The sequence below is a fragment of the Betta splendens genome, chromosome 13 (genome assembly GCF_900634795.4).
Source record: "Betta splendens chromosome 13, fBetSpl5.4, whole genome shotgun sequence".
Lineage (NCBI taxonomy): Eukaryota > Metazoa > Chordata > Actinopteri > Anabantiformes > Osphronemidae > Betta > Betta splendens.
In genome coordinates this window covers 10,535,827-10,563,259 of record NC_040893.2, presented here as the reverse complement: position 1 = coordinate 10,563,259, position 27,433 = coordinate 10,535,827, and the positions used below count along the sequence as shown (strand labels likewise).

The following is a 27,433-nucleotide window of genomic DNA, read 5'->3' as shown; positions in this document are numbered from 1 at the left end:
CATGAAGTGGAAAGCTGAAAGGCGTGTAGTGCTTCAGGCTCCAGCTGGACCGAAAGACGCCCAAGTCCGGTTCAACCAAACAGTGATGCTTCATGTGGGTTTAATGAAAACACACCTTCTTTACCAGAGTAGGTTGATGCCGCCTTTCTACAGCGGCCGTGGTTTTTAAAGCAGGGGAGCGTGAGGTACAGTACGAGCTACCAGAGATCAGTGAAGTCTCAACAGGCTCATCGCTGCCTCTGCTTTTGATCAGCGCAGAAATAAGCTCAGCTCCTGTACTGTGAGGAGGGGGGGGGGGGGGGGGGGGGGGGGGGGGGCACAGATGGGGTGCAGTCACACCTATTTACCTGTCCCGCTCCCCTGCTACGTCCCCACTGGCTTCATTAAAGCTGCTTTAGGTTCATTGTGAATGCCTCTCCTCCTCTCTCTTTGTCTTTCCAGGCTGTCAGCGTGGGGAAACACGTGAAAGGATATCATTACATCATAGCAAACTTGGTAAGAACTGTGGTTTTCTATTCTCCGTGTTTGAGACATATGGTAGGACTTGAGTCTCGTGATTTACTCAGCACTGCTTTGACATTCAAACTGACCCCTAGGACGATTTACTGCAGGTCTTAGGAGGGGAAAACACCAGCTTCCTTCTGGATCGATTCTTTACCGCTTGTCTCAAAGTCGAGGCCGCCGCGGCCCGGGTTCCGAATAGACGCATCGCTTCCTAAAATGTTTTTGGCTGCAGTTCAGTGTAGAGCAGTGATGGAGGTGCGAGCGAGCACGGGGGCGCAGCCTGATAAGCTCCCGGAGCTGTTAGCAATTAGCATCCATCACGCCGGCGTAACCCCCTGCACGCGTCACGCCCGCGGCCGTGGGTGCTCCGTATTGTAAATACCGGGCGCATGAGGACTGCGACTGACCCTCGCCCCCTCCCCTCTCACGCAGGGCTTTAAGGACATATCGCTGGAGCGCTTCATGCACGGCGGGGCCAACGTGACCGGCTTCCAGCTGGTGGACTTCAGCAAGCCCATCGTCATAAAGCTGATGCAGCGCTGGAACAAGCTGGATCAGAGGGAGTACCCCGGATCCGAAAGCCCTCCCAAGGTAACGAGAGCGCGCCGGTGTGTGAGTGTGGGTCGGGGTTCGAGTCAGGCAGCGTGAAGTGTGGGTGGGGGGAAATGGGACAATCACATCTGTCTAAGCCACTCCTTCCTCTCTGTCTCCACCGTTATCGACCAGGTACCGACCGGCTGCCGGTCGCAGTACATATCTGCATATATTAAGTGGAAAAGTGTCCACCTACCAATTAAAATGAAATCCAACTCTCTGGCCTTTGCTCTTTGCACACATGCAGCCATTAAGCATTATATGGTGATGCGGTGTACAGGGTGATGCAAATATGTATTGATGGTCATGTTCTTTCGCTATTGGCGTGTAATTTTTCATCCGGAGACCAGTGGTAATTGGCTAATCATTGTTCTCAGAGTCACATGATGAATTCTCATTACCCGTTGCCGGAGGCATTAATCATCCTAAAAGTTTACACAGCATTTAGTGTGTTAATTGGGGTAAATGTGCTTCAAATGACACAGTGAGGAAAACAGAGGAAATACTCAGTTTGCAGAAGTAAACACCTCCTTGATGGAGCGCGTTTCAACATTGTTTTCCCGCTACACTTGCGATCATCACATTCGTCTCTGGCCTTTTTTACAAACAGGGAAACGCACTTTTAGCGCTTTTTAAAACAACAGCGGACGATCTGAAATCTCTGGCGACGACAGATGCCTCCAAATTGCTTTAGGCTAATTGGTGCTGTGTAAAAGGTGAGCTCGGTTAGCCCTGAGCCAACTCGTAGCCTCGGGCCAAGCAGAGCTCTGGTCTAATAATGTGCAGCGTGAACGGTCCTGCTGGGACCGTGTCCGCTGGACACAGGAGACCTCCACCAGATCTGGAGCTGGCTGTTTCCAGCCATCAATCAAAAGCTCTCAGCCCGGCCGTTCTCAGCTGGTGTGCCTTGAAATGAGCTCCAGCGTGTCTGGAGATTTAGTTGAAATGTAATGAAAACGATCAGTGACCTGGCAAAGTAATATATTAACATTTTCAGCTACAACTCTGCCCTTTTTCATTAGATTACACATATCTTCTCGGGGGTGCAGCCTTTTTCAATCCTATTTTTCTATTCCTATTCCTACTTTGACTAATAGCATTCTTAGGATGAAATGTGGAGGAGGATATTTTAAAAATCCTTTATCTGGATTTGTGCTGTCTTTGTGTAAACACATAACCTGCGTCCTGTTGCTGCATAAATCATCTTAAATGTAGATTTTATAAAGTAATAGAATAAGTTTTTTTTTTAAAGCAATTAGCATTTTTTGAAAAAGAAAAAACAGTACTGTGACTAAAAACACCATCAGAGGTGTTCGCGTCCTGCCCCTGACATTAATGGAGACGTGTTTGCTACTTGGCTCCGTCTTGTTGTTGTTTTCTCCTTGATTTGGATTCCATCGTCGTCATCTGTCAGTCACAGGCCTGAAGGCGTCTTTGGTTTCAAAGCGTAGAGATGAAAGGAGGATGACATGGTCGTGGAGTCTTCCAAAACACGCCTTATGGCCTTATGGGATACGAATCAGGGCTGTCAGTATGACAGAACCCCACCTGCAGACTTCTTCAGCCTCCCTCCCTTTTTTATCTCTCCGCCATGATGTGGAGGCAGCCCGCTGTGCGTTTGACTGCCTCCGTGTGTGTGTGTGTGTGTTTGTGTGTGTGTGTGTGTGTGTGTGTGTGTGTGTGTGTGTGTGTGTGTGTGTGTGTGTGTGTGTGGTGGAGGGGGGCTGGACTGTGGGTGTTGCCGCTGAGTGTGTGTGGTGGTGTTCTCCCCGCTGCGCTGTGTCTTTTCCAATAATGAAATTGTCAAACAGTCCATCGAGATCAGCGCTCGCGTTTAAGGGCTTCATTAGAGAGCGAGTACCGAGGACCGCTCATCCCTGCTCCCCGGCTCCTCCGCTGTCACGTTTCAAAGCCCCGTCGCTACAATGACGCATCACCAGATGAATGAGTCCCTGCCAGCACTAACGTAGATGATGCCCTAACTTTGTGGCTTGGAGTGTCTCAGGTTTCTTTGTGTTCATCAATTGGGCTTTGAACAAGAACCACAGCAGACGGAGGCTCCCGCCCCGGTGCCCAGTGGACCCGTTCAGTCAGAACCACGTCGTCTCGTTTAATGCAGGCCTATAAACCACTTCCACTGTACTGTAAAAATCTTAAAAGTCCAAATGTGTGTATCAGTGGGGTCTCCCTGGTGAAATGGACTTTATGAACGGCTTTACAGCGTGAGTTTAACACCTTTTGATCTGCGTTTTAATGGCTTTCAGATCCTGCCCAGTGAATGTGTTTGAAAACTCGAAGCCTGTATAAACCTGGCACATTTACAGTGAGGCTGATTGATATTCACTAGTGTAAACTGTGGAAGTCAAATAAAAGTCAGAGTGGTGTGGTGGATTGAACCGCAGCATGTCAGGTTAGTTCCTATGGAGTTATGACAGCCTGAGTTTTGGTTTCTCTATGTTTCAAATGGCTGAAGACAAGAGTTAAACAGTGTATGTCCACACTATGTTTGTCTGAAAACGGGTGCTTTTATTTATTGCCACCATCTCCTCTCTGTGTCTGTTCTTCCCCGTCTTCACCAGTACACTTCCTCTCTAACGTACGACGGCGTCCTCGTGATGGCCGAGGCCTTCCGCACCCTCCGCCGCCAGAAAATCGACATCAGTCGGCGTGGCAACGCCGGCGACTGCCTGGCCAATCCAGCTGCTCCCTGGAACCAAGGAATAGACATGGAGCGTGCCCTCAAGCAGGTTGGCAGAGGTTTGATGTTGAATAATTTAGCGCAGACAGCTTGGTAAATATTTAGACAGATGATGCACAAACACACACACACACACACACACACACATGCAATCAGCTGGTGCATAAAAAGGAGCACCTCAACAGGCTGAAAGCTTCACCCAGCGCTTCTTCCGGCTCCTATTGTCCCTGCTGATGTCCAGGTGCGCATTCAGGGCCTGACCGGTAACATTCAGTTTGACCACCACGGCCGGAGGATGAACTACACCATGGACGTGTTCGAGCTGAAGAGCAACGGACCACGCAAGGTAGGTTCCGTCGGGGCTGAAAAGTTTGAAATAGCAGTGGAGTTTTCAATCTGCTTTGCATTTGTCCTGCGTCATGCGTTCTGATCGCTCATCGTTGCAGAATCCATTTATATGCTGCCTAATTATCTCCATGGCTCTTAATTATCAGCTGTCCTGCTGCAGATACAGTATAAATATCAGTGGATAGCAGCAGCTGAACCATCGCGGCCCGCGCTTTAATAGCTTTTTGGAGTGTGCACTGGAGAGCAGCTCCCAGACAACCTGCGGGTGCATAAAGCATCACAGTGACATTAATAAGAAAAGTCTGAACATAATCCTTCTTCATAATAGCAAAACGTGGGAGATTAAGGCTCAGATTGAAAGTGCTCGTAATTTCACATTACTGGAGAGAAGCACGCGTGTAGCAGCTTTTAATAAGGAAATAACACCGTGTCCCGGCTTCTCCTGATTATTGAATGTTCGTAGCTCGACATTCGACATGTCTCAATATCTTCTACAGTTCCAATGGGAAATTCGCCGGAGTGAGTTAGTGTCCGTGGCTTTATTTATGCACTGTACCTGCTTTTGACAGAGTTTGCGTCTTCTTATTAATCCGTTTCACGTCTCGTCCTCTGCCTTTGTCACTGTGTTTCACCCAGATCGGCTACTGGAACGACGAAGACAGACTTGTGCTGGTCCAGAACGAAAACGGCTTGTTCAATGAAAGTTCAACGATGGAAAACCGCACCGTAGTCGTGACGACCATCATGGTAATGTACCACTGAGTTTGGGTGTTGTCTGATTGCCATCGATAGAGAACTCTTTCACCCAAGTCTTGATCTTTATTTGAAAACTAAATTTATTCCACATATGTTTTGTGGATCACATCTGTAGCGCAGATAAATTAAAAAAACATATCAGGTGTAATATAGAGTACATTTTGTAATAATGCTAGAAAATGAATCACTTTTAAAAAGTAGGGGACACGGCGAGTGTGACGTGGAATGTGTGGCTGCATTTTGTTAATGCTGAAGTGAAATCAGGTTGGGACTGGATGAGCTGTTCAGCTGAAGAGAGCTCTCGGAGCACAGCCGGGAGGGAGTGGCACTTGTCCAGCTGGAAGATTACACTAATGTCTCATTAGTAGGCAAATCTAAAACTGACCTCAGATCACCATTTAGAAATGACCCCAGTCCAGTCTCCTCTAATGGCTCTTACATAGACAACGGTCCGCAGCCTAGTTTAATTATTGCACTTTCTTCTACAAACAAGGATAAAGGAGGCCTAATCGGTAGATGTGTGCACATCCTCTGATTACATTTGATTTCAATTCACCCATCTGCAGCCTTTTTATGGTGACCATCCCCTTCCTGTAAATGCAATCAGTCTAATTCAATTGGGCATGCAAAATGATGCAAGTGAAAGCAACTCAAAAGTCTAATTTCAGCCCAGAGATAAAACAAGCCACAGATGCTTAAGCGCTGGCAATTCAGCATTTTGTATCACTGCACATCCAGTAAACTCCTGTGTCCGACCAAAATATCTGTGGGTGGACTTATTATTATGGTGTCATAATGTGAGCAAACATCCATAAGGGGCACTTGATAGTAAAATTAGATGCCACAGCGCCTCTAGTGGTTAAAGTTGGTACAACGTGTCAGGTGTGAACACAGCATCACAGGCTGCATCCTTGCATAGAGATGGGGAAGGTCTTTTCCATTGTGACAGCTCCTCTTCCAGGCCTCGTGGGGCTGCATATAACCAGAGTGAGGGGTGATGAGTTTGGCGTTGCTGTGTATGTCTGTCTGATCCCTCCCCACTGCTTCCCCCCCTCGTCCGTGTGTCATCTGGCTCTTTTCCAAGCGCCGCCGTTCTTCTTCTCTCTCATCTCCTCGACCCCCTCCACACCATCCGTCTTTTGCCCCCCCCCCCCCACCCCCCCACACCTGCATATATCTCTGTGGATGGTGACCTCAGCCGGCCTTGGCTAACGTTAGCTCAGCCGCCTCCTCCTCTTTGCAGCCGCTGATGATGAGGAAGCCTCTGCTGCGACACTGACGCCGGGTCTGCAGACAGAGCAACGGGCTGAAACGCAGACCCGCCCGAGTCGTAAACCTTGGAAAGAGGACAGAGAGGCTGATAGACTGAGTACAAAGACACGCACCTTGTTTTTCTTCCATATGTATTTTCTTCTCATGTATATTTTTAGTACATTGCTTTGCTTAAAGATGAAGGGCGCCTGTGTAACTGTAACAAATCCAGACTTATTGAAATGATGGAAGTTCGGGACCAACACGCTTTGAGCTTGTGAGGCACTGGGATGAGTTGCTCACTCTGCCCCAGTCATCATCTCATGTCCCACACTTGGCTGAGAGCTTTGCGTGAGTCCAGACCCGACATTCACCAACACTCCAATCCAGATCCTTCTGATCCTGACACCACAGTCGCCACCACAGAGCCGACGATGCCTTCAATTGGAAAGAATCTTTGTGTCACCCCTGTACCCGCAAACCCACACCCCTTTATACCCCTCCCTCTCTTTACATCCCTCCCTCTATCTCCATCCATCTCTCCGCTGGCCCAGTCAACTTTCCACTACTGTTTTGGATTCTTAACATCTGAACGTGTCTTCCGTTTCGTTTATTCAGCCCCCGTCGGATGATATGTTGTAATATTTAGTGTGTGAGTCAAGTTGAACTGGTTGTGGCTCGTTTGGGGCTGGCTGAGCAAGTGTTGGTGAAGCTGTTTAACTGGCAGGTGGGGGGGTGACGGACGCTCAGCTCGTCCGATGACTGATCCACTTCCCCTCTCTGTGTCTGAGCGGCTGCGGGACAGTCGCCCCGGCCCACGGGGAGGATGGCTGGGCTAATTATTTAATGGACGAGCTAGCCGACGTAGCCCCGCGGACGGACGGCGGGCTGCACGGCCGACTGAGGACACGGCTGGACGCTTTCTGGCGAGGCCCTTTCTGCCTTTCTGGCTCCGGAGCGAAGTGTTTCATGTCTTATCAGCTCCGACCATTTGCTTCTACAAAGCTGTTCTAACTCTTTCACCCGCCCACCTTCCCTCTTTATGTCTGCCCAGCCCTCTCTCTCTCTCTCTCGCCCTCCCTCTCTTTCATTTTGTCATACTTTATCTTTTATCACTCTTTCACACGTCTTCCTGTAGCTCTCTCTGTTTGTATTCAGAACTGACCCGTCCCACACCTTCTCTCCAGGCACATTATTCTACTTCCTATTCTACCCGCTTCCAATGTCTCCCCTCTTTCTTGCTTCCTACCCCCTTTTCACCTCATCTTCCTCAAACTGCCCGGCCTCACGGCGACACAAAGAGCGACTCCCACACGTGACGCTGTCTTCCCAGCAGTGACTATGTGCACCGACACGCGAAACGCTACCCTCACACTGAGACAAAGGCATCTGGGGCAAAGTGATAACAAACCTGAAGGCGCCGGGCTTGTGTGTGTTGGCCGAGCTCCCACTCACGCAGGTGTGTTTGTGTGTACTTGCCTGCGTGATGCTAAATGACTAAGTGAGTCTGCGCTGATGTCAAACACTTGACCCTGTAACACAATCAACCTGAGGGAAATTGGAGGTAGGAGGCAGTTCAGATGGTTGGAAACTTAAACTCCTTTAATTAAAGCGCATAAATCCTCTTGAGAATCATTTATTCAGGACGAAGCAAGTGGAGGAATCCTTCAAGGAATAGTTCTACACTACATTTCAGTTTACACTTGCCTGCTAACGGAAAGTTAAATGAGAAAATGGCAATTCTATTAAATGCAGCATGTTGGACGTTAGTGTTACGATGTTGTACTGAACAACTTGTTTGCAGATTTTACTGCTACTGAATGAGACTTCTCTTTTCTTTGTTCTTTTCACACTAGTAACATTATACTTAACACTAATATTTGCCTTTATTTATGCCAGAATGCCATTGTGTCTGTACCACACCAAAGCACATGCTTATCTATTATCTTGTCACAGCACTTTAATATTCATTCATATTGTACATGTGCACTCACTGGCCACTTTATTAGGTACCCCTGTACAGTCTAATTCAACCTTATTCCCCAAACCTCTGTCATTTGTTCCTTATATACAAGGTTCCAATTAAAGTTGTTGGTATTATCATGTATTGTACATTGAATGGTGGGCGGTGAGTGTACACAGTATATCTGGGCAATTAAAATGGCTCCAGGTTGGAGAGCATCAGTCACGCAGCAGTCATAAATATAAACAGTACGTAAGTTCCAGCTTTGCATCGCGGTCTGTGTTGATCTATTAAAGAGAATTGACTTGAAATGCGCTGCTGTTCATTAACGTTGCGATTCATGTTGAGTCAATGGAGTGAGCGCCCCAGGACCTGCTAATGTGCCTGATAATGACGTTTAGGGGAAGCGAGTTTGTGGGTTCTGACATTTATACAATGGGGCACATTTCTGCATTAGATCATGGATGTTGGTGATAAATGGAAATGTGATGTTTATTGCTTGGATTTATTGTGTTTATGTGTTTGTTTTACAACTTTTAATGTGAACATTTGTTTATATTATTTGACCTGTGTTATTATAAAGGACGTACAGTATACAGTACACCCGCAGACTATTAATATGTGCAGTGAAAAGTCAAGTACTTAATCAATGTAAGAATATTTTCACTTTTCTTTTCATTTGGATTCTCAAAGACTTGTTGAATGTATGTCCAATAATCGCTCCTCTGTGTAAGTAAAGAATGAGGATCAGTTCATAAACCCAGACGCCTGTGTAGGTTTTGTTTGCTAGTTCAGCTTTAATCCTCCCGTCTGTCAGCCTCTCATTTACACTTGCTTTTTTGCGTTATTCAATTTCCCGCACTGAAGATCGCTCTGTCGATTCCCCGCGAATCTGTGTCGCAGGGATTTCATTTCTTTTTGGGCCTAAAACACAAACACTGATTAAGGCGTTCTTGTTTTCAGTGTGAATCAATTTCCTGACTGAGGCGTTCATTCCGACACACGTGATGCTTTTTGTTGTGCTTTATGAGCATCAATCGCTTCGCAGCTTGGGAGAGATGATACGAGGCGGTTTGATTAATTAGATGAGATTAGTCTTTGATTAAAAAGGTGTTTGATAGCATTCTAATGTCAGTCGGATTACAGGGCGAGCAGCCTCAGGCACGACGCTATAACTCTGTGCCGCTGACGGATGTGCTGTCACTCAAACGTCCGCCTGCGTTTCATTCCTACACCCCAGCTGTTGTAATGAGACCAACCTGCTCGCGTGCGTGAGGGCGTCGCTCCTGATACGCGTCACCAGACACTCGACGACTCGCGCGCTCGCTCCCTTCGCTTTCGTCTCAGTTGAAGCCGAAACACTTCCGCCTCCGCCGCGCACGTGTTCAAAGCAGCGCGTGCTCCGCTCTCTGCGCCCGGCGCCGGGGTTGCACCGCGCCAGGTGCGGGTCCCAGTGGAGCCGTGCCGCGTCACGCACAGGCGTGAAACGAGGCAGCAGATGTCAGATGCACAAGATAACAACATGCACACGATGCGCTCGTAAAAAATGTGCTTTTTTTCGCATTCTCACAACGAAAACCGTTTAGGCTAAAGGAGAAAATGCAATAACAACTGCAAAGTTTTAAGTTGGTCCCACTCTTCTGCAGTGAATCTTGTTTATACACTGTAGTTGTAATTGTAATAGTTCGGAATTTTAGTCTGGTTTCATGTTTTTGAAATGTGTCTGCAACATTAGAGAGAGTTTTTCATAAAGCTCTGTCAACTTTGATAAAGAAATAAATGTATTCACCTATGATTTCTACAGAAATAATATTCATTTGTATTCTTTATATTTACTTGTATAAATGCTGTCATGTTCCTCCAAACAGTTGTGTCTTTCTCCCCTTGTGCTGGTTCCGCAGGAGTTTCCCTATGTGATGCTGAAAAAGAACGCGGGACTGTTTGAAGGCAATGAGCAGTATGAAGGGTACTGCGTGGACTTGGCCGCGGAGATCGCGAAGCACCTCGGGATCAAATACAAGATCTCCATCGTGTCGGACGGACGATATGGCTCCAGAGACACGGAGACGAAGATATGGAACGGCATGGTGGGCGAGCTGGTGTACGGGGTACGTACAGAACCGAGTCCACACTGTCACACGACTCTGTGATACAGCCCTGTTCAGCGCCACGGGGGTCCTGGGAGTTCATCGCTGAAGTGGAGAACGACAGCATTAATTCGCCTCCAGAATGGTGGTGGGAGGTGACGCGGCAGAACCGCTGCAGTGACTAATCACGTGTGCAAATGTATTTGTCGCAACGCCTGTTCCCCGGCGTCTTTCGGCCTTTTCCCTCAGAGTCTCGTGCGTTTCGTCTCTGCTCGGCCTGAGGTGGCGTGTTGACATCCCGCCGCCCCCCCCCCTCTCCCCTCACTTTTTCTCATACCACTTCTGACCTCGTTGTCCTCTCTCTTTTGCTGTTTATTCCACTCGCAGCGCAACGCTTGTTAGCTGATGTGCTGTTTTTGTCGGCCCCATTCCAGACGCTGTTCAGACACACCAAGCCAGTGGCAGACTCTCTCGCAGTGCGCTGAATGTATGATTCTTCATGTGTGGAGACGTCGGTGGCTTATTTATATTCTGCACGTCTCCCTCTCTCGTGTCTTCAACAGTCTCCTTCTCTCCTGCTTTCCACCTCTTTTCCTGCCTTGCCTGCCTTATTTCCTTCTCTGTCTTCCTTCAGAATCCACTGATCCTCTCCTATGCTTATCTCTATACAGTGTTGTACCTGCCTCTCAAGCTTCAAGTCTTCTTCCTCCTTTCCTCTCCAGAGTTCACAGAAAGTTCCTCCCGCCTCTTTTTTTTAGCTGATAATGCTCATTATGCATCATTTTTGTTTTTGTTTTTTTTGCAGAAAGCGGAAATTGCAGTGGCGCCGCTGACCATCACTCTGGTGAGGGAGGAGGTGATCGACTTCTCCAAGCCCTTTATGTCTCTCGGTATCTCTATCATGATCAAAAAGCCCCAGAAGTCTAAACCAGGAGTTTTCTCCTTCCTGGACCCTCTGGCCTATGAGATCTGGATGTGCATTGTGTTCGCTTACATTGGAGTCAGTGTTGTGCTGTTTCTGGTGAGTGACGTTACTCAAACATTTTGTCTGAGGCATTAAAGACCAGACCTTCCACCATAATGCTTTTAATAGTACACTGTGGGTGCATTTTACAGATTAGTCAAGGCATTTAATAATAATGAAGATAAAGCATTTGACTTTTTTCACCCCTATGAGAGATACTGTAACTACTTTCCCCCTTAAATTAGATCATTTTGGCATAACTCTCTGTTTTAATCACTCAATATGATTATTAATGAATTCTCCCTCCGATTATTTGCTGCAGCCTTTTTAAGATTAAGAGCTTTAATTCATTTTATAGAGTATTATGATAATATCTGCTCTAGACATTATTTACTCTGATTTCTGAATGAAGTCATGATGGAAAGGTAGTTTTTAAATACCTGCCTGCGGGCCAGGTTTTACAGCAGATCAGGAGTGATTTTCTTGTGCTTTTGTGTCTCAGGTGAGCCGCTTCAGTCCATATGAGTGGCATGCAGAAGAACCAGAGGAGGGCACCACGGAGCAGGGCCCCACTGACCAGCCTCCTAACGAGTTCGGGATCTTCAACTCTCTCTGGTTCTCGCTGGGAGCATTCATGCAGCAGGGCTGCGACATCTCACCGCGGTAAGCGGGGTGGGGGGGGGTGAATCTGGTGTGTTTGTGAATGCATTCGTCACATCAGGATGTGGGGGGAGCGCGCGTGTGCTTGTGTCGTAGCTTTTAGCATGAGGCTGTGGTGATTCGGGCTGGTAACAATGTGAATTGCCTCTTTTAGCACTTTCACTGAGCTGGACTGATACTGCAAAGCGCTGTGTAGTACAGGAGCCTAAGACGTACAAGACACACACACACACACACACACACACACACACACACAGAAAGGACTCAAGTGAGAAGACAGTCCAGCGGTCATGTTTATATGGGAGTGGTTCTCCGGGTGTGTATTAATATTTAATGCACTTCTGAAAAGTCCAGCTGTCTATTTATAAGAATATGGCATTTTATTATTGATAAGCCCAGAATGCAGTTTAGTGAAATATTTATGGCCACCGTCCTCAAGACCTTTGGGGAGCGAATCTAAGGAGACAGGAAGCAGCAGGGAAGTCTTCACACCACAACAAACATGAGCGAGCGGCTCTGCCTCTGTGCGTTCACGCTATCAACTAATAACAACGTGTGAATGGACAGGTCGGGTGCTTTTTATTCGCGTGGCCTCTACATGAGGGGGCTCTTTCCACTCAGTTTGTAAAACATCTCTCCCATTTAGACCAAACTTCCTCTTCCTCCTCCTCTTTTGCTCTCCTGCCCTTCCTCTCCTCCTCCTCCTCCATCTCCTTCACGCTCCCTTTTTGCCTCCCTCCTCCGCTCCCCGACACCTGTCGTCTCCCACTCCCCCTCACTTCGCTGTGATTGACAGGCCAATTCTACGAACGGCGCGCACGCTTCGCACTCGGACCGGGAAACAAACCCGCGTAGGGCTTCGCGCTCCTCCAGGCCTCTCGCCGAGCGCAGGACCGCTCACGGACGCGTGTGCATGAGCTACAGCGGTCACAGGCGTAGTGTGAAACTTAACATGAAGCCTGTGTTTGTCAAATAAATCACCTGGTCCTGTCACCCCCATTGCGGCGCGACTATGCGATGGAACGCGATTACTACAGTCATAAATGCCAGATTATATTTGTAGAATAAAGAACGTGTCACTTTTATGCTTTCCTTCCTCTCGCCGTTCGGCTTTATTGACTGGACTGCATGAGCAAACGTAAGTCTCAGCGTGTCATGATATCATCTTTAGTTTAGTATAATACATTTAAGATGAACCGTGTTGAGAGGACTAGGTCTATAGCTACTGGACATTTAATGATAAGGTCGTCTCGGGGTTGGGATCAGTGTATTCAGGGTAGTGGACAGAGCTTTGGAGATGCTCAATGTTATACTGCAGTGAAATGATGCCTTCAATTAAATTACCCCATAGGAATTCATGACATCATGGGGGAGATTGTCTGTATTGTGTGCGAGAGACCGGGGTCTGATGGGTCCGTGCCTCCTGGGGCCCGATTGTGATTTGAGCTGTGGCCAGGGTTCGATCATACCAGCATAACTTTGGCATATTTCAGAATACAAACATGAAAACGAACCGCAGTTGTTCATCTCAGTCTTGTCTTTCACAGGGGAGCTATTTTGGTGATATTACAGTTTCACTGGAATAAGGCTGTTTAGCAGAGGTACGATTACACAAGGGTGCAGTGGGTATCACTGTCGCCTCACAGCAAAAAGGCAAGAAGGTATTTTCCAGGGAGAACGTGCAAACTTGGGTCTTGGGTTCGATTTCACCCCGGGAATCGAACCCAAGACCCAAGTTTGCACGTTCTCCCCACGTTCGCATGAGGTTGTGGTGGTTCTCCGGCTTCCTCCCACAGTTGAAAAAAATGCCTTCGGTTCATTGGTCACAATGAATTGCCCATAGGTGTGAGTGTGTGTGTGAATGGTTGTCTGTCTGTGTGTGTGTTGCCCTGCAGTGGACTGGCGACCTGTCCAGGATGTAGCCCACCTCTCATCCATAGATAGCTGGGCTCCACCTCTGCGACCCCGCATAAGGGATTAGGTGGTATAAAATGGATGGATGGACGATTACACAACACATCTACAGTTTGATGCACACGGATCTACTTCCAGCAAAGTATTTCAAATTAAAAGCTGGTTTTTAAACACCCCTTCAAAAGAAAGTTATATAACGGTCAATTCATTTCATTTTTTGTATTTTGAAAATCAACTGTTTCTGCTTGTTCTGTGCACATTCAGCTCTGTTTGAATCATCTCTGTTTCTGTTTTGATATTCAGCTTTACCTAAAAACTTTCCTGGTTAAATAAAGGTTAAATAAAATAAATAAATAAATAAATAAATCATTAGCAACAGAACTTTCATTTATGTTTTAAATGTTTCTGCAGTTCCGGGGGGCTCATTCAGCATTACAGCATTCACAGAGCATGTTCATTAGGAAATGCTTCATCTAGTTGTTATTGTAATTCGGGGCCAGCCTACACAGTGGAAGCAAACTTTCTAGTGTAGTTCCAGTGTTTGTGGTTCTGGGGTAAACATCAACACGAGTGGAGGGAACTTGACTGCATTTGATTTGCACTGCCACACTCATCCGCACAGACTCAGCAGGCTTGTCTTTTTGATCTGTCTCGCTCTGCTCACTCTTTTGTTCTGCCTAAGCTTCCACTGCCACAGTGCTCACTGTCAGCATCGCTGCGTCGCCATCATCATCACCATCAACATTCTCCTTGCAAATGGCATTTAAACAGCCAAACCTCCACCCCAGGTGACGTTAGTGAAGGATTTGTCGTTCCTGTCTATACACACAAGTTACACATTATAGCACATCATTCATAGTAAATCATCATCATGTGTATGTTGTAGCATCAATGCATATATATGCACTATATACATATGGTTGTTTAGCTAGTAGCAGCTAAACTACAGTATATATATTCTTTTGCTCAGTTGAATCATTCCACGCTACATGCACAGTACGTCATTTATTGTGCAGCATTTTCCTGTATAAAATAGTTGTTTTTTTCCATTTCCCTCCTCCGTCCTGCCACTTGTACTGTCTCCAGCTAGTCAGCAGGGATCAGAGTACTGAGGGTGACATTTACTGGTGAGCTGGGAACAAAGAGAAGGAGGCAGCCTCCTGAAAGAAGTGTCCTTTCACAGTGGCAGCGCGCCTCGCTACCTATTGTGTGCGTTCATTTCTAAACTCCGTGTGAATATGTTTCACCGTCTGACTGGTAGGTTTATACCCAGTAGTTCTTTTTTTTCTTTTTTTATTACTGGACCTATTGTCCCAACCTGTCCTACTGCATTTATGAGTAAGCCCTGGTGAGCTGGTCCATGTGCTGACACTGGTTCCTTGACTTTATACACTGTGTACGATGTAGGTCCATTGGTATTCAGTGTGGGTCCCTCTCTCCTTGCTGCAGTCGTCTCTGCAGTCTGGGAGACATAGAATAACGCACACACTCACATGCTCTCTCTCTCTCTCTCTCTCTCTCTCTCTCTCTCTCTCTCTCTCTCTCTTTTTCTCTACCCATTCATCTATTAATGCTACAGTATTTTGCTGTATGTTGCAAACGTAATACCTTGTCTTTCGTCCAACCTTCCAGTAATGCAGAACCTAGTGGCTCTTAGCAGAACTTTCACGCTCTCACGCTCGTCAGCGTTACAGCGAGAGTGACCTTGAGGTGGCATTTGCACCACCCAGCAGTCCTGTTTCGGGCCAGGCTTTGTGGTTTGCGTTGTGAGCGCGGCCACCACTCAAAAGCATGCGAAAAAGTGGCAGCCAGTCGCAGATGGGTCCATCGTTTGTACAAAGTTGGATGGGAAGGAATAAATGGCACAAAGGCGGAGGTGAGAGAGGAAAACTGATTACCACTGAAGATCTCAGAGGGATTGAGTTTGTCTGTCAATAAACGCCTGAAATTACAGCTGTCTTCTGTCCTTTTCAGTGTGTGTGTGTGTGTGTGTGTGTGTGTGTGTGTGTGTGTGTGTGTGTGTGTGTGTGTGTGTGTGTGTGTGTGTGTGTGTGTGTGTGTGTGTGTGTGTGTGGTAAATGGCCCTGGGTGTGTTCAATAGTTAATGGCAGGAACAGATCCAGCTAATGAGGTGACCAACTCCTTCTAGTGCAGTGCTGAATCTGCCTATAGATCACTGAGTCATGCTGGAATTCAGCTTTAGTAGCCATTTTGACCAGTTCAGTGAATAATCCTCCCAGTGTCCCGGTGACTTGCTTTAATGATCCTTATGTTTATTTTATTAGTATGCATTTCATTGTGTGCCTGCTGCACCTAATCTTTAATCTATGAATCTGATTTAGTTTTATGTGAGCCTGTTTTCATCATGTAATTTATTCTGCCTGTTTAAGAAAAAAAGCCCTTATTATTTCACACCTGCAGGGCATGTGAGAAAATCCAAAAAGAAATAAAAACTAAGAAGCAAAGGAGAAGCAGCTCGTACATCAGTACCATTTCTTAATATGTATGTTGTTGCCATCGCTTAATAAAGCGTGGTTTGTTTGTTCTCCAATCAGAAAAGAACTTTTTTACAAATGGTAGATGTGGGGAACAGCTCTACTCTTTTCCAAATGTATTTCTTACCTGAAACCTTCACAGGAAGCTAAAATGTCGACGTGCAAATAGAGGAAGCGGAGGAAGCGCCACGCATTCGCGCACAGTGTAAAACCCTAGCCTCATCTGTTAGGTGAGAAAATCCAGATGCGATGGATGAAAAGAAACCGTGCAGCTCCGAATTGTGTATGTGAGCGAGGGAGGAAGAAAGAGGAACAACATGCTATTAATCTTTCACACGGAGGATTGGGGAGGCAATCTGTTGGCTATCATAGATGATACATGACCCGCTATGGAATGATACGCCTGTTGCATTCCAACAAACACGCATGCTGCATAGCCTCGCGCTCAAGCACACACACACACACACATACACACACACGAAATCCAACATATCCAAACCTGTCGAGACGTACGCCCTGCAGCCAAATACCCACTCAAGAAAATGAGCAGAACGATGATAAATGGTGATGAATTGGCATTTGGGCTTTTCGTCATTGTTCAGTTTAAGTCAGGACGTCCAGTTGATGCAACAGCGCCTCCCTGCTCCTGAGACTGTGACACACAGTGAACCTTACGCATCCTCACTAGACGACCTGTGTGAGCCGATAGGACGGTAGAGCCTTAAACTATCAATAGTGACAAGGGCAAAGCAGAAGACAAGGAGTGAGAAGAAGCAGCCAGGAAGGAAAAGGAGGGAGCGTCTACCTGTCACTTCAGCTTCCTGAGTGGACACAGTGATATATCTGAATCACTTAGTGCCATAGTGTGGTTCAGTGCTCCTTCATTTTTTTAAATGGTGTGTGTGTGTGTGTGTGTGTGTGTGTGTGTGTGTGTGTGTGTGTGTGTGTGTGTGTGTGTGTGTGTGTGTGTGTGTGTGTGTGTGTGTGTGTGTGTGTGCGCGCGCACCTAAGAACAAACATATGCATTTACACTCCACATGCTATCGCTACACTCAACCAAGCTCCATTAGCATCCAGTGGATAAACACCTTCTCTGTCTGTCGCTTCAAGGTCATGCGCTATGAACACACACACACACACACACACACACACACACACACACACACACACAGAGTTTTTCAGCATTTTACATGTTCTGAGTTTGATTAAAGCCTCTGGGTTCCTTCAATGATGTGACCTGACAACGCTACTGGCTTCATTTACACTGATTTATTTAGTCAACATCACTCTTCGCCCAGACATCTTTGAACTGGCAGCGCAGAAAGACTGATGATTTTTTTAGCCTAGATTCATTTTGAGCGTTGAGGTGATTTATTTAAGGTTAAATGGACTGTAGGGGGCTAATAGTAATCTTGTCACTATCCTAAATAAATTGCGGTTAAAAATGCACTGTATGCATCCAACTGACGCAGGTGCATTTACCCAGAGCATCTCAGACATCTGTCAAGCTGATATCTTATCAACAAAACACAGCCATGAATTCAGGTTGGAGGAGGCGATGCAGCTTTTAGCTGATTCATCAGGCAGCACAATGTTATGAGAAAAAAAGGATTCCAAACACACTATGCATACAAAGTACTTTACATTTCTCCAGAAAGACAATATATCACTTTTATGTATCTATCACTAACTAAGTTCACAAGCGTTACAAACAATGATGTTCTGCAGTGTAGTAACAATTGGTGTATATTTCTGTAAGGTTTTAATGAAAGTTGGAGAAACTGTCAGTCTCACATGTTCCTTTGATCCTTAAATAAGTTGCATCTTAGTTTAACACTCTTTGGAAACAATGAAGAGTTACTTTGTGCTAATTAGAATGAATCACATGCACATTAGTTTGCGCCGCTGCTGCAGGCAATTTTTGTGAGAATCAAAGTGATATTTTAAGACATCATCCTTTGACAAAACGATTCTTTGATCCTTGGTTGACCCACAGACTACTTGTAGCTGTGCTTGTAACTCTGGTCCAGGATCTGCTTTCATGATGCCGACTCCAAATGAGGAGCATTAAACAAGTCCCTCTTCACAGCTGAACAGTTGGCTTTGTGTAAAATGTTCATTTCTCACTAGAGACTCACCCAACTTTTACATTCTTGTCATATTTGTGTGGGCTCCTTCCTCATGATAATATCCTGTAGGTTCTACTTCATTTGAAGCTGCCTGTTGAGCGCGTGTAGGAAGTTATGAAGGACGCGTTCCCACTCCATCCCTTCATCGTTCCCATCCGTCTGCCTGCTGTGTTTCATCCTCGTCTGCTTTGCTCTTCTTGTCTCTCTGTCTGTGCGTCCGCTCGTATTACGCACATACTCCACAAGGCCGGATTAAAACGCTGTCACAGTTTGTTTACCAGAACACCAGTCAGAGCACGAGCCTCCGTCGGCCACTGTAAACCTTGTAATGCCTGTAAAATGAGTTTCTAAACCTGCCATTCTCTGTTACGTCCATCGTCGTCATCTGGTTAAAAACGATGCCCCCGCTGTTTCCTAATAAGTATAAAACAAAAGCCCGACCACCCTTTCTCAGCAGAATCCATCACGGGATGCCAGTTTCATTAAATCAGGTAAACAGATCAATGGCTCAAGGACAACACTATCAATTCAGGTTTGTGTGCGTTAGGATTAGGCAGCGCACTTTGAGCAGCAGCACATTGTGAAGTTGCTTCAAAAGGTGAAAATTTATGCCGAGTCAGGCGTCACTGCACCTCGGAGCTCTCGCACAAACCCGGCGCGTCCTAAAAATAGCTTGTGTATCACAGCGTTTCATCTTGTCTAGTGCTTTTACTAAACAGGTGCCTGCGCAACAATTCCTGTTAAAGCAGAAATGTTTTCACACACAGTGAATCAACTCATGACATCTATTGTGACATAGACCGTTTGTACCTACACATAACTAGTGTATGGTCCCATTCTGAGTTTCAGCTACTTTGAGCTCATTGTTTTGGTTTCCTGACTGCAGTATTACTGTGCGTTACGGGGTTCACTGTCGCCCGCTCACATACAGTACACAGTATTGTTCACCAGTCGCATCTGGAAAGTGATCAGCGATTCATTATACGTCCTGTTGGAGAAGAAGGGATCACCAATTCACACACAAAGAGGATTTGGTTGCTGTGTGTAGTTATGTGCATCGCTGCCTCCTACTGGTCTGATGATGCAACTGCTTCCTCCGTTGCTAGGTACCGTCAATCAAAAAACTGTAGTCAACTAGGTTTTTACCAAGTACTTTCTCAGTCTTTCTAATGTCTGGATGTTTTGTGTGACATTCTGGCGCCATTACACCTTCAAGGCCGTTTATTGAGTGCAGCACTTAAGGCTGTACTCCCTCCCTCATTACTTCTCTCCTTTCTCCCTAATGTTTCCGCCTCGTTCCATTCGGTGGAAACTAGTGCAGGTAAACAAAACCAATTGCCGCCTCCTTCAGTGCTCGTGCTGAACGATGACGGGAGATAAAGGGGGAGGGAAACAAGAGAATGAGGGTGGGTGAGACGGAGGAGCAGCCGGATTACAATCTGTTTCATATTTCTTGTTGTGAGCGCTGAATTTGTTCTAGAGTTAAAAGACAATTACTCTGGCGGAGCTGTCATTTTCACAGCGCAGGGCAGCTTTAGGACGCTTTGAAACGCTTGTATTGAATATCTCTGACTCGGGAAATAACTTCCATTATGTTTTTTCTTTCTGCAACATCTCTTTCCGTCTTTCATGTTCTTCCCGTCCCTTTAACCCTCGCCCTCATTCCTCCTTTATCAACGTCTATTCATTCTTCTGCCGATTCCTCCCCTTCATTTCCATGATCTCTCTCCCCACTCACCTTCCTCCCTCTCTCCAGGTCTCTGTCTGGGCGTATTGTTGGGGGAGTGTGGTGGTTCTTCACTCTTATCATCATCTCGTCGTACACGGCCAACCTGGCCGCCTTCCTCACCGTGGAGAGGATGGTGTCGCCCATTGAAAGTGCAGAGGACTTGGCCAAACAGACGGAGATAGCGTACGGGACGCTGGACTCTGGCTCCACAAAGGAGTTTTTCAAGGTAGGGACTCTTTACAATCCTATTTTAGCCTAGATTCAGTATGAAGGAGAAATAATATTTATCAGCCTGAGTTCACAGAATGCATCTTAATGCGCATTTGTGTCTTTTTTAGTAAACACTGCTGTTTTCTTCATACTGTTTTCAGACAGCTGAGGTTTAAATGTGATGGTGCCCAAGAAGTAAATTGGCAGCCAAGTACGAAAGTGAGAGAGGTGTTGACTTATTGAAAGCAGACAAAAGCCGAGCTGCAGAGTTCCTGTGTGACTGTAGGTGGAACAAGGACGAGTGACTAATAGGAGCCTAAACCGATTTGCCATAGTTCAGGTGGGAGGAGAGGGAGGAACGGATGATTGTGAGAGAGGCTTAAATGGTGGAAGTGACACTAAGCTGAAATGTCTGGCTGTCACTTTGCAGGTAATTTATGAGTAAATCTTCCCGACGTCATCAAAGCTGCGGCGTAGGGTAAAAGTACCAGTGCAGGTTTTATGAAATTTTATTAACATTTTTAAATATTCGTGATTAGTTAAGCGGTGTTTGTTCGCCATGAAGCTATAATAATAAAGGGAATGGACACATAGAGGTGGATGAGGTGGACGGAGCCAGAGGAAAACATTCTACAGAGACCTGTTACAATTAAATAGTGAGCAGAAAATGGTAGCGGAGAAGGAGAAGGAGCCCAGAGGACACTTTGTGTGGCTTCATGCATTGACCTATTCACCCGTGCAATTATGAGACACACACACACACACACACACACACACACACACACACACACACACACACACACACACACACGCTGGCAGTGCTGATGAAGACAGACCCTCCTGCAGGCGGAGCCATCATCTGCCACATAGCGGCGCTTGACGGGAAGATTGCAGATTTCCACCCGGTCCGCAGGAATCCGCGGCGCCGCGCGCGCCCGCCCGCGTGTCTGTCCGGGGCGGCGGCGCGGAGAGGGAGCTTGTAACAGACAGTTTGTGCTTCTGTGAGCGGCTCTGGCATCATCAACATAATGAGCGGCCCGAAATCCGTGGAGGGTGAAAAAGCAATTTACTCTCCCACAGCTGAGGGGGATTCACCGCCGCCATTAATTATCCGTCTGCGCGCGCGTGCACGCGCGTAGGCAGGCGCGCGTGCGTGCACGTGCGCGCTGATGTGCGTTTAAGGGTGTTTTCCGTAGCGTGGTCGCCTGAAGGAGACGAGCGGCGTCCTCCTTCACAGCCTCGCTCGTCCTTAAAGAATAGGAGCGCAGCCGTATTGTCCCGCGTGCAAACCTCCAAGGTCAGACGTGCGTGCGCAGCCATCATCATCATCGCCCGCCTGTCACACACACAGGAGAAGGAGGATTTGTTGATTGAACTTGAGGAATGCGAATGCCGGAACGGTGCGAGGGGTAAAGAAGGGCACGGAGGTTGTTTTTTCATCTGTCTTTTGGGGGAAGAAAAAGATTAAGAGGGTCGACAGAGAAAAGGCAGAGTGGGTCCTGGATCGGAATGACATTGTTACCACACACACACACACACACACACACACACACACACGCACACACGCACACACGCACATAAGCTCCCCCCGGGCCTCCATTTGGAAGCTGGGGCCGTGGCCTGTTGCTTGCAGAGTGACAGAATAGCACTTTCCCACCAAGTTTGGAGGACGACAGTTTGACTCTGCTTGTTATTTTCACTCTTGACTACACACACACACACACACACACACACACACACTTGTAGACCTGTCGTGCCTCGTTCACGGAGCACCACAGAATGTGCACCACAGAATGTGGTCACCTGCTCCTGCTGACCACATTCTGCTATTCCCGGCCATAAACTCCTCCAGAGTGAGATTGATGCCCGGCTCGTCAGGGGAGACGCGGCGTCACATTTTCAGCGCGCTTATAAATACCATTCTACGCCAGAGGATGAAACGGAAGATGGAGGACACGGCGGTGTGATTTGATTCGAGGGCTATAAGAAGAGGGAAATGGGCCTCGGCTGTTTGATCTACATAATAAGAAACCGGGGCAATAAATGAAATGCTGCAACAACATGTTCGGCGGTGGTCCGATACCAGCTCGCTGCTGCTGTTGTCGTGTGGTAGGGAGCATCTAATCAGTCGCTCGCCTCCCGAACGATGACACGTTCGGCTGAGTGATCCACGCGTAGAGAGGCCGCTGAGGCGCGAACGCTCCGCTGTTTTTACTCATCTGTGGCCTGCGGAGCTCCAGCTAATTGCCCTCATTGAATAAATTCATAGTTTGCTTTTCTTTGGATGAATGAATGAGTATGATTTTTTCGTCTTAGAAGTAACATCTTGACAGGATTCTGTTTCATCACTTGAATGCGATCCGCCCATGCTGTTCTTCCTTATGCTAAACCTGGCAGTAATTAAATAATTAGGAGTGATGTAGCTTTGTTTCTTTCATTTTTATCCCCAGGTGAATTTAGTTTAAATGAGCCTCGCCAAGCAGCACGTTTTTTTCCCCATTGGACAATGAACATCCCCATCTAAAAGAGGAAATCCGCCCTCATCGCTAATTACAGTAACACCTGCCCCTCTCCTCTTTGCCGACTCCCATCGCAGAGGTCCAAAATCGCCGTGTACGAGAAGATGTGGTCCTACATGAAGTCGGCCGAGCCCACCGTCTTCACCAAGACCACCGCCGAGGGGGTGGCGCGGGTCCGCAAGTCCAAGGGGAAGTACGCCTTCCTGCTGGAGTCCACCATGAACGAGTACACGGAGCAGCGCAAGCCCTGCGACACCATGAAAGTCGGCGGGAACCTGGACTCCAAAGGATACGGCATTGCTACACCGAAAGGCTCACAGTTAAGGTGGGTGGAATAGTGTGACAATAGGAAACAGTAACACGGCTGGTACTGTACTATTGCTGCGATATTCCACCTACCCTGCTGTGTCTTTAATACTAGACCTGAACCGGGCCGTCGCTGCTGTCAGGTGACGATGTCTCGGCCACAAAATATAGTGACATTGGCCTTTATGTAAAATTACGCATAAGTAGAAAGTGTGAAACTCCATTGTTTATACCTGAACGTCACCCTGCAGCAGTCACAGTCCGTAGACTGTGTGTTTAGTAGATACAGGATTCACGGTGTCATTCCTTCTTCCTCCTTCTGTCTTTGCTTTACTTTCCCCCGCACTCTTCTTCCATCTCTCCGTTAGTTCAGGGCCTGTTAGCTCCATCTCCATCTCCGTGTCAGTGTCGACCGGCTTCCCTTTATGTTCACTCCCCCCTCTGCTGTCTCTTCAATCACCCCGTCTCTCCACAGGGCCACCTTTCAGGTAACTCCGTCCATTCGTCCGCCGTCTCGTCCCTTCTTTGTCTCTTTCATCCTCAGAGACGGCGGTGATGATAATGACTATGATTATTATAGGAGAGATTTATCAGCTGAATGTGGCCGCGAGGAGGGGCAGAGTCTCAGGCTGCTGCCGCCACGTCCACGGCCGCGAAAGGGGGAATTTATAGACACACGGGGGGCGAGAGAGAAAAGTAGAGGGGCTCGGCCATGGGGGGGGGGGGGGCTACGACGCAAACACATACACGCAACAATGCTGAGACACGAGCGAAAGCACAGCTGCTGCTGTACGTCCACCTTTCATCCACCTGAATTGGTCGGTAATTGAACAGCGCCAAATTAAATCCCATCGGCGCACGACGGTCAGCGTGTGGACTTTATTGGACAAAAGCCGGAGGAACCGAGCGAGACACGAGCGAAGCGTTGTCCTCCATTCCCCCGCAGACGCCTGTTTGTCTGCCTCGTTAGCTTGCGCCTGCGGTGGCGGCCCCGCCGAGGCGCGCCGGCAACGCAGATCATTCATTTTCAAGCCTGGCTGTGACAGGAACGCGGAGACTCCGTCTTTTTGAATGTGACGAGCGCCGGCTGAGGGGAAATAATTGAGTAAATGCGCTAAAGCCGGACCGCTCGCTCTCTCTCATCCCTTCCTCCGTTTCTCCCCGTCAGCATTTCAGGATTCATGAAAGTCAAACCACAAGCAGCCTCGCGTCCTGTCTCTATAACTTTCCCCTTTACTTTGGCGCAAACAAGTCCTTCAAAACCCCAGTTGCTGCACTTTCATTCTTTATTTAATTCGTTCATGGGGGCGGGTGGATGCTTACACTTCCTCTCTAAGCCCCCGTCTGAACACATTCCATCCAAACCAGCACCTGACACCCAGAGGCACACGTGGCTGGACGCGTGCAGGGACGAGCCTGTCTCTCCTCTCATCACTAGTGTGATAGATATGAAAATGACTGAAACCTTTGCTTTCTGATGCATATCTTTTGTTATGATTATTGATGCGACTGTGTGATTATTATGACTCTCAGCTGTTTGAACTGATGTTTGCTGACTGTGTTTTCATCCCCACTTCTTGTGTTGACCAGGTTAGTGGTGGCTAATAGACGAGCTCGCCCCAGAGAACAGCCTCTCTCTCTCTCTGAATCCGTGAACTGACATGCTCTCGGTCAAAGCCAGCTGGTACCGTACATGTACCTGCAGTTCAGCACACACACATGCACACACACACACACACACACACACACACACACACACACACACACACATGCACACACACACACACACACACACACACACAAACACACACGAGATGTGACTTTGAGATAGGCCGGTGTTCGGGCGGAGGGAGCAACTGCACTGCCCTTTTTTACAATTAGCCTGGCTGATTACAGCGTCTGACACGTCCCTCGCAGGTAGTGGGAAAAAGCAGAGATGCCCCAAAGCTGAGGAGAGACTAAATGAATCATAAAGGGCATGTTGGGAATAAATTGACTTAATAATTCAACTCCTGCTGATGTGTTTTTACACACAGTTGTAGACATAAGGGAGGGAACAGGCCACGTAATGAGGTGATGAGACTTTTGCAGGAATAGTGACAATGGAGTGAATTAAAAATGAGTCGTCATTAGTACGGTACAGCTGTTTGCTGTAACCTTGCTGTTAAATTGTGTATCTTCTAAAGGCAGTGCTGTCAGCTGCTTTACAAAGGTCTGCGGAGGCTCGGCCTGAGGCGAGAGGAAGTACAGGGAGCAGTACCAGTAAAAGTCCGAGGCGGCTAATTGAAGTGCTTGTGGCTGAACACAGTACATGTGTGCACGCTGCACGGCCGCCTGATGGTCAGACCTGTGACGGGGATCTGGTCTGGTCTGAAGGTCGGGAGCCACACATGCAAGAAGCACACGCTGACAGACTGTTAGGAGGCCAGGGAGCAGCAGGAGCTCTGGTTAACGCGCCTCGAACCCGCAGTCTGACGCCGAGTCTGGAGTGCTGTCTGTTAGATGCATGGGAGCAACGAAGGGAAGATAGAGTCAGAGACTGAGAGAGTGTTCTCTGGGGGGCGGAGCCTTTAACCACCTTTCCCACCATCTTCCTCCCACTCTGTCCCCTCTCCTCCTCATCCCCCCCTCCCTTCGTCCTCCTGGATGTGATCCACGTGCATCCTGTCCGTCCGTCCGTCCGTCAGTCTCTCTGTCTGTCTGTCCCTCTATCCTCTGCTCTGATCAAACTATCTTATGTGCCCCCCCCTCCCTTTTTTTTTTTACTCAAAGAAATGCGGTCAACCTGGCCGTGCTAAAGCTCAACGAGCAGGGCCTCTTGGACAAATTGAAAAACAAGTGGTGGTATGACAAAGGAGAATGTGGCAGCGGGGGAGGGGATTCCAAGGTTAGCCCTCTCTGACTGCCCACCCCCACCACCGGGGGCCGGGGGCCGCTCCCCGGCTGGGCAGCCGGCGACGGCCCCCGGCCCCCGGCCTGGGAGCGTAACGCAGGCATCTGCCCCGGCAAAAGAGTTGAGAAGCTGAAGTGACGCCCTGAAACCTCCCGAGTCACAGCTTCAAAAATAGGCCCGAAGCTGCATCTGTTGTCAGGAGTGTGCTCCTTTTTACATGAAAGGTGCAGACAAAGTGACAAAGATACAGCATTTGAGCTTGTCACGGTGATTTTCTAATATAAACAATCAATAGAATTTTAAGAGGTATTAAATTGGCAAAACAAAATTAAATCTTAAATGATTCTTAATTAATTTTATATGTCTGAATATTTCATATAAATTCAAGGCTATTTTGAAATATCATTTTTTTTGTTTGTGAGGGGCTGCCAGGATAAATCAGGCACACCTCATAATAACAGCTAAATGTATTTGGCACTAATGTGGCGACGGAGTGAAAGGCAACAGAAGGAGGATTCTGTGACGGATGGAAAGAGACGAGAGAGCAATTACCGTCAAGACAGGAACAGGCGCCCCCTAGTGGCCAGAGAAGGGAGCTTCACACCCAGCTCAGATTGTTTAACTTTTCATCAGAGGGGAGGTTAAATAATTGTTAATTAATAATTGTTTTGGTGGGACTTATTTAGCTGCTTATCTGCTTCCATTCGTTTAAATCTTTTGGGATGAAGCAGCTCGCTGTGCTGACATGAATGCCCCCCAGCTGCTGCTGCAGCTGTGCTCCGCCGGCTCCTGGCCTGACGGTGCTCGCCTCCTGTCCCGCGTCGGACCCGCCGGGGCAGCATGGGTGCGTTACCCGCAGCGACAAAGCCGGGTCCCACTCATATGTCTGTAGCTCCACGTAGCTCCTCGCTCCCCCCGGGCCCCTCCTCGACGAGCCTACACACATGTACTCAGTGGGACGCGCGCTAGGTCGCTCCATTTCAACAAGGATGTCTCTGTTTGACTGAGCTGTGCAATGCAAATGTGACGTACGCCAATAACATAAAATAACATGACCTATGATGTTATTTATGTTATTTTTACATGCGAAGAACCCAAATAAACCTTGCAGTTTTGAAACTGAGCGAAGCAGGCACCTTAGACAAACTGAAAAACAAATGGTGGTATGACAAGGGAGAGTGTGGACCCAAGGACTCTGGAAGTAAGGTCAGTCCCACGCTGCCGCGGCCCACAGAACCTTATCCAGCACGCGCTGGCGATTACCGCGCCTGTTGTCATAGCAGCATGCTCATTTAGTCTGTGATACACATCCAGCGTGCTCCACAGTAGATCCAGCACATACACCACAGCGCTGTTCACACTTCCATCCTAATGGTTCAAATGACTGTTATTTCTCAAGCTAAATAAATGTAC

At 47.6% G+C, this 27,433-nt stretch overlaps 1 protein-coding gene across 6 annotated transcripts in view; it reads left to right on the top strand.

Moving 5' to 3' along the window:
• gria4a (glutamate receptor, ionotropic, AMPA 4a) overlaps nt 1-27,433 on the top strand; it is a 61,803-nt gene that overhangs the window by 27,930 nt on the left and 6,440 nt on the right. For 2 of the 6 annotated variants that reach the window (XM_029171709.3, XM_029171711.3), the window contains exons 6-16: nt 442-495; nt 937-1,095; nt 3,678-3,845; nt 4,038-4,142; nt 4,781-4,891; nt 10,016-10,222; nt 11,007-11,222; nt 11,668-11,828; nt 20,120-20,318; nt 22,899-23,146; nt 25,900-26,014. In XM_029171709.3, the coding sequence (XP_029027542.1) occupies nt 442-495; nt 937-1,095; nt 3,678-3,845; nt 4,038-4,142; nt 4,781-4,891; nt 10,016-10,222; nt 11,007-11,222; nt 11,668-11,828; nt 20,120-20,318; nt 22,899-23,146; nt 25,900-26,014 (1,743 nt within the window). Of the gene's footprint in view, nt 1-441; nt 496-936; nt 1,096-3,677; nt 3,846-4,037; nt 4,143-4,780; nt 4,892-6,143; nt 8,874-10,015; nt 10,223-11,006; nt 11,223-11,667; nt 11,829-20,119; nt 20,319-22,898; nt 23,147-25,899; nt 26,015-27,111; nt 27,227-27,433 lie in introns of those variants that run through there. The other 4 variants (XM_029171708.3, XM_029171710.3, XM_029171712.2 and 1 more) reach the window with 3 other exon arrangements.